Here is a 7,077-nt window from a genome sequence, read left to right on the forward strand (position 1 = left end):
TTGTATGAGTTTTTAATGTCAATGTGTTTTGTGCTATTATAGAGATGTAGTTCGTTTAGGAGTATTGTCTCGTCTGATACTAAGATGTTTTGATTAATTGCTATGTTGTTTGGAGCAGTTGCATAATTTCCATTACCTTTCCTCAGTAGTTGCACTAGACGTGCTCCATCGAAACCAAATTGGTAAGGTGTTGGGTGTGTTGTTTCTTGTTGGGTGAGGAAGTTTCCAGTGTTCAGGTTTATGATGGCGTATTTGTTTTTGGTTCTATTGCAGAAGTCTTGGAGTTTAGGGTCGTCTTTTTGGAGGCTGCTTATATTGTACTCCTTGTATATGGTGTTAAGGTGGTGTAGCAACATCGATTCTTTTGACTTCCAAAGTTCTCTTTGCTCAAGCATCGCTGCTTGAGCGAAGCTTTCCTCACTGTTGGATGGTAGACATGGAGGTTGATAGGTGTTAATTCCTGTGTACGTTCCCCGAGTTGTTCTCCAAGTACTGTAGTACGAGGTTTTTTCTTTTCCTGGGAATATTTTTGCTATTTTCCTTTGTACCCTGTCTGTAGATCAATAGGTCAATGTAGGTCAATGAGATCATCAATAATTTTTTTGTGGTCTTTTGTTTGTGTATAGTAGGCATTATATGAATATTGTAGTAGTATTTGTATTATTTCTCTGATGTGTAGTTTGCTGAGGCTGGCAGTTTCTATGAATTCTTCGAGTCTGATAGAGAAAAGTACTGGGAATTTTATACAATCGTTTGCCAATTCAAGGAACCGGAACAGTTTCCTCTTCCAATTGCCATTTATTCCTGTTGAGCATATGACAATGTGAGTGTTGTCCTCGTTGTCTTGAGCTGTAATAAAGTTGTTAAAGGATAGGTTTCTATTTTGTAGTCTCCTGATTATAGTAGGTCTAGCTTCGGGTGGCAGTGTTTTGTATTCACATGATGTCGGGTGTTGTGTGTCAATAAGGTGGATGCGGCATGTGTGCTGTAGATCCTCATCTGTCATTAATTGTGTGCTTATCAGCGGGGTATCTTCTGGTGGAAATGCAAAAATCTTTTGTCCTTCGAGGCTATGATGGTCTTCCTCTGTAATCATAGATACTCTGCCGCTGTTTGTGTTCACAGATTTACTCCTAATGAATTTCCCTGGATGTGCTCTTGTTTCGGTGGATTCAGCATCTTCATCGTCACTGAGTGGAATAAGAGAGGCTGTTTGGCCCAGGTCCAGTGTGGAATTGATTGTTGTGTTTTCAATCAGTTTTTTTGGCGGGGTTTGTCTGTTTCCCTCTGTATTAGGTGTATTCAGTTTTTTGGGCGGGGTTTGTCTGTTTCCCTCTGTGTTCGGTGTATGCAGTTTTTTTGGCGGGGTTTTTCTGTTTCCCTCTGTATTAAGTGTATTCAGTTTTTTTGGCGGGGTTTGTCTGTTTCCCTCTGTATTAAGTGTATTCAGTTTTTTGGGCGGGGTTTGTCTGATTCCCTCAGTTTCAGTCTGTTTGTGACAGCAGTAGTTTTTTGTCTCTTTTGTGTCTTGAGTTCTCTCTTTTTAGTTGCTTTTTATTCAATTTTTCCATATTCCCTTCTAAGGCCTTGATTTTATTTTTTATGTGTAGTAGTTCTGTGTATATTGTTGTGTTTGGAGTTGACGGGAATGCATCAGAGTTGGGTTTCAGAGTCTGTGTATATTGGTCTAGCTGGGTTTCTATCTATGACAGGCTTATTTTGTTCAAGTTCTTTAACTTTGTTTTGGAGTTGTTTGATGTTTGTTTCATATCTAAGGATAGTTTCAGTACTCTCCTTGTCATGTTCCTCGAACATTTTTTCTAGGCTATATCTCATTTGTTTCTCCTTTATCAGTGCTTTATCTAGTTCATCTGTTTTTTCAATGAGGGAGTTATATTTGAATAGGATGTTTTCCTTTTCAATAATGCATTCCTCTAGTTGCTGTTGGTATATTAAGGAATGGTCTTTGGAGTTTTTCAATTCCTTTATTTCATTTTCTAGAATAATGTACTTGTTTGTCATAGCTACTAAGTTTTGTTTGAGTTCTTTATTCTCCATTAGTAGCTGCTGCCAACCTCGGATGCTAAAGATAGTGATGTTTCAAGGTCAGCTGATTCTATGTCACTTAGGTTACTAATCCATTGCTCTAGTTCGTCTACACTGGGGTTTTGGACTTTGGTGTCTTCGGTACACGAATTACATTTCCAGCTTTGTATCTCTAGGTTCGTAAGCGTTTTCAGTTTTTTATCTGTCCATTTCAGGCATTTGGAGTGATACCATTGATTGCACTCTCCGGTACACAGAATGCCTTTGTGTTTAACCCCTATGTTGCATATTCCACATGGATATTTTGACATGATTTATGGTGGTTTCTGATTGTCACTTTTTTAGGGGGGTTTAGTTTTTGGTGGTTGTAAAATAAATTTCTTCTTGGTTTGGTCAAATTGTTTAAGTGTTTTTTATCAGGAATATTATGTCAATTGATAACATATGTGCAGTCTTGCATTAGTGATTTGAAAGCACAGCTCAGCTATGTTGGCATTGGTCAGTTATTAGCAGTATTTTGAGTGGGTTAGCAAAGATGGAATGTGCTGATTGTGCTCTGTCAGCATTACTTGTCACCAGCTGTCACAGTTTTAATTGGTTTATTCTAGTTCTGTAAATAGTGTATTATTCATAATATCTTAGAGTTTTTCAGTTTATACTGTCAGAAGATTATACAAATTTATTTTGGTGCTTGATTCAATATTTTAAAGCTGAGAGCAAGGTATGTTGGTGAGTTGTAAGCACTTGTGCAGCAAATTTGTTTTCAGATTGAATCTACTCTTTAGGTATGTAGGTCTTAGTTTCTCATGATTTTTGTGTACTTACAGTTGATGAGTACAGTTTTGTGTGAAGTTATGTAGGTAATTTGTTGGTTTTACCACTTAATTCACTGAAATAATGGGGAGCACTAGTACAGTTGGTGATGAGTGTCCGCCATCTTGGATGGGAGCCTATTATCGTCCTCCGCAATCACACTAAAAGCGTGAATTATTTTTCTAAATTTCAGTAGAAATCTAACTATCCTATTTTTGTTCGTCCGAATGTAACTTTCCTGATTGATCCAATAATTGGAATTCTTCAGTATTAAACAAGATAGGTAACTCTTTAATTGGATATAGTAATTATTGCAGTTTTTAACCATGTTGCAGATGTTTAGAGGCCAGTATGACAGATGTGGAGCGAGAGACAGTTGAACGGAGTCGGGCAGATAGAAGTCTCTTTGTACAGGAACTGGTGCTGACAACACTGAGCGATGTGGCTCGCTCTGAGCAGAAGATGGTGTGTAATACTGTGGCCCGAGACTACCCGAGGGGTACAGAGAGTGTGGTACCCAAGCGTCCTCAACCCCGTAGTCGTCCTCAGGCCCCTCCTCCCACCCTACGTCCCACCCCTCGCCATCACCCCGGCACTGGCACCATCAGGGAGGTTGTCACTGCACCTCCTCCACCCTCGTACGCCGGAACTGCACGGCGAAAACCTGTACGTCCTGTACAAGCCTCGGAGCCCCCACCCTCCCACTAACGTATTTACCGTTCCTCTATTCTAGTCCTCTACCCTCTACAAATTGTACGGAGGAATATTTTCTGTAATATTGTATTTAACTAACCGCTCTGTATAGAATCAAATGGATACGATTGACTGTTTATATTGGTGAAACAAATCGACCGATTCGATTTGAATTATAGTTTGAGTGTGTGTGTGTATGGTGCGTGGTGCCAGTACAGTCGTGGAGTTGCCTTAGAAGAGATGAAGCAGCCGTGCGATCGGAGATACAATCCAACAGTTTTGTTTTGATATTGGTTCAACCTTACAAACTCTTAAAATACAATTGGCCTATCACAATGATTTTTAATTGTGCAATCGTGATATAATTTATTTTCAAATTGTTTTTACAAATAAAATATATAAATAAGTTTTAGATTGCTTTACCGTTTTCTCTTGTTGGTATATTATGATGTTGATTTGTTTATTATACGGCCGTAAAGTTGTAGGTAGCTGATTATTAAACAACTGCTAAATTACTGGAATTACTTTATAAATATATTTAAAAAATGTTGTCATGTTTTATTTCATCCTCTCAGCCAGTTTATTTATTTATTTATTTCCTCTCAACGGTTACACCATTTTACAGCAAATACATGACTACCGAACAACCAATAATACTGCAACACTGCAGTATATATAATGATGTTGACGTGCTAGTTTCTAATAGATCACAAAAGTACTAAAGCAACAGTAACTATAACAATTAATTAGTGATGGGCGGATCCGGATAAGAAAATGTCGGTACTGGATCCGGATCTTGAAAAATTCGGATCCGGATCCAGATACACACTGTCATAATGGCGGGTTAAAAAATATAATTAACAGAATGCCAATTTAAATCATACCATACAACAGGATGACTTGAGGCCTGTGGAGTGACTTGAAACTATAAGCTAAAAAAGTTTTTTAAACTTTTTTAATTTTTTAACTACCAATAAATTACTTGTACACTTAAACTTTTTTTGAAGCCTAATACCTTAGCTTCAATATGGTACAATAATATCTTCAATTGAAACAAAATTAAATGTAAAAAAAATAAAATTTAAAAGCCAAAGAGTTTCCCAAAAATTTTAACCCGAATAATATTATACTTTTTTTCAGAACAATGACCCCGTGAAACCTGTGGCATTTTTTCCCCTCTTTTTTCAACTTCTTAAATTACATTATCAGCATAGTTTTATCTCTTATCTATGATAGGATTGTCATAAACCTCGTCTTATCAAAACTCAACATAATTTTCCTGTCTTTGGGTGACTTGATACCACAGTGGCTGTACATGATAGATGCTCTTCTTACAATAATTTTAGTTTCTGGGGAGGACTACAAAATAACTTCAATGTCAATGAGTGGCCAAAACCTTTTTAAATGGCCTACCAATAAAGATGTATGCTGGTATAACAAATGTGATATAAAAGAACCAATTACACCTCAATTACCCATTTAGCCCAGTCAATAAACGTTTTTTATCGCAACTAAATGGTGGAAAGCTGGACTTTTTATATGTGATAGAACCATATGAGAGGTTTATTTTCCCAAAAGTCCCCACTTCTACCCCTTGAGCTTTCCCCCCCACCCTCCTCCAAACATAGAAATTGCAGTGTTTTACTTAATTGGTCATAATTTGAATGCTATGTAAGCTATCGAGCTGCAATTTGTTTTGTTTTATTTCTGATTAGTTTTCCTACAACTTTTGTATTTACAAAATTTTTCTAAAACCAATACTTAGGGAGATATAAAATTTAAACTTCGTTAAAAGCTTTGTTTCAGAGTGCAAAATTTTGTTTTTCTCTATTTATACTTGTAATTAGATATAATATTCAAATATGGTACAAACAAAAGTTTTAGTACGTTTTTCAAGGTTTACAAATATATTATTGGTTAGTCATCTAGGTGACCGGGTGAAGAGCTGGGCGTCGGCAAAGAGAGCGCGTGCGGGCTAGTTGAACACCTCTGCGCTGCGTCATCGCATCTAGCCCAGCCAATAAACGCACAAACTGCCTTTTTTTGTAGCTAAATAGTGGAAAGCTGAGTTTGTTATATGTGATGAAACCACTTAAGACGTGTATTTTCAAAAAGTTTACGATTCTCCACCTTGAGCTTTTTCCCCCAACCCCCTCCAAACCTGGAAATTACAGTCGTTCACTTTACTGGATATAATTCAAATTTGTATTATTTGTAATTAGTTTATCTTCAACTTTTGTACTAAATGTTTTCTTATAAAACTATATCCAAAGAGATATAGCATTTTAACTTTTTTTGATAATGTTTATGTTTTAGAGTACACAATTTTGTTTTACCCTCTATATATTTTTTCCAAATAAAATACGCATAATGTGTCAGAAAAAAAATGTTAGTATGTTTCTTAAGGTTTATAAATATATATATTTGGTTAGTCATCTGAAACAACTGATGTAGTGTGGGCGTTGGCAAAGACAGCGCTTGCAGGCTTCTTAAAGCATCCGCGCAGCCCCGCCCGTCGATGCATAAGGACCGGCACCGCTAAGTTCTCAACTGTTTCATACAAATCCTAAGACTTCCTAATTTGAAGCCTAATTTACTACCAAAACAATCTGTTTCCAAGCTAAACCGTGACTAAATGAAGCATCTCACTGTCAGTATAAAGTTTTCGTCGACCCACTAATCCTTGATACAAACTGCGTCCTATTATTGATATGTCCCTCTCTTCACGCTTCCCACTAGCAAGGGTAAGCTTTCTGCTCTGCCAATTTTAAATCATACATTCATACAGTCGACAACGCTCGCCCGCTCCCAAATAATGTAATTTTTGTTAACATCAGACGACCCTAGTTGTCATAAAATGTCTATATAGATTTTTTATCCTACTGGCGCTGTATGATTTTGACTCTTTGATTTTGATTTTGATCGACTAAATTGAAGATCCGAATTTCGACGTATAACTTAATTACTATTTTATAAAACCTTTTAATTGAATGGGTAATATAATACTTCTGCCCCTTAAAATCGTGAATGGCATATACTTAGAGGTAAAAGAATAACATCTAATAAAACAGATTTTTCAAACAATGTTTTTATTTTTCAAAAGTATTAGATCTCAATTGAATCTCCATTTAACCCCAACACAATTGTACAAGTTACGTTCTACGTTAGGACAAGAGTTTTCATATTATTTATTGTATTTTTTGCCCCAAGCGAAGGGGCCCCCTTCAACTTGATCACCACGGCCGTAGGTTTGTGTGAACGGCTTCATTGAAACTCAAACTGGTCCGTCACAGCCTAGCAGCTATGCTCGTGTAAACTAGGTCTAAGCGCGGGGCCCAGTGCAACCCTGAGGAAAAGTCCCTTAGAGTCAAGAATTTTGGTCCTAGTAATACCTTAAAGTTCATCTAACAATAACCTTAAATATAAGATAACGACAATAAAGCTGTTAAAAAAGAAGATCATTCGGTAAGTGTCTGATTAATTTTCGAAGATATTAATAAAAACTACTGTGCAAGGGGCCCCTTC

General features: G+C 36.9%; 1 protein-coding gene across 2 annotated transcripts in view; it reads left to right on the forward strand.

Annotated features, from left to right (window-relative positions):
- The window catches only part of LOC128982205 (E3 ubiquitin-protein ligase KCMF1-like), an 83,266-nt gene extending 79,173 nt beyond the window's left edge, over window positions 1-4,093 (forward strand). Inside the window, exon 8 of one of the 2 annotated variants that reach the window (XM_054401268.1) lies at window positions 3,195-4,093. In XM_054401268.1, the coding sequence (XP_054257243.1) occupies window positions 3,195-3,567 (373 nt within the window). In that variant the 3' untranslated portion in view covers window positions 3,568-4,093. The remainder of the gene's footprint in view (window positions 1-3,194) is intronic. The other variant, XM_054401267.1, reaches the window with a different exon arrangement.
- Window positions 4,094-7,077: the final 2,984 nt, after the last annotated feature.

The sequence above is a fragment of the Macrosteles quadrilineatus genome, unplaced genomic scaffold, assembly GCF_028750875.1.
Source record: "Macrosteles quadrilineatus isolate MER2022 unplaced genomic scaffold, UCM_ALF_1.0 Scaffold_188__1_contigs__length_204418, whole genome shotgun sequence".
NCBI classification, from domain to species: Eukaryota; Metazoa; Arthropoda; class Insecta; order Hemiptera; family Cicadellidae; genus Macrosteles; species Macrosteles quadrilineatus.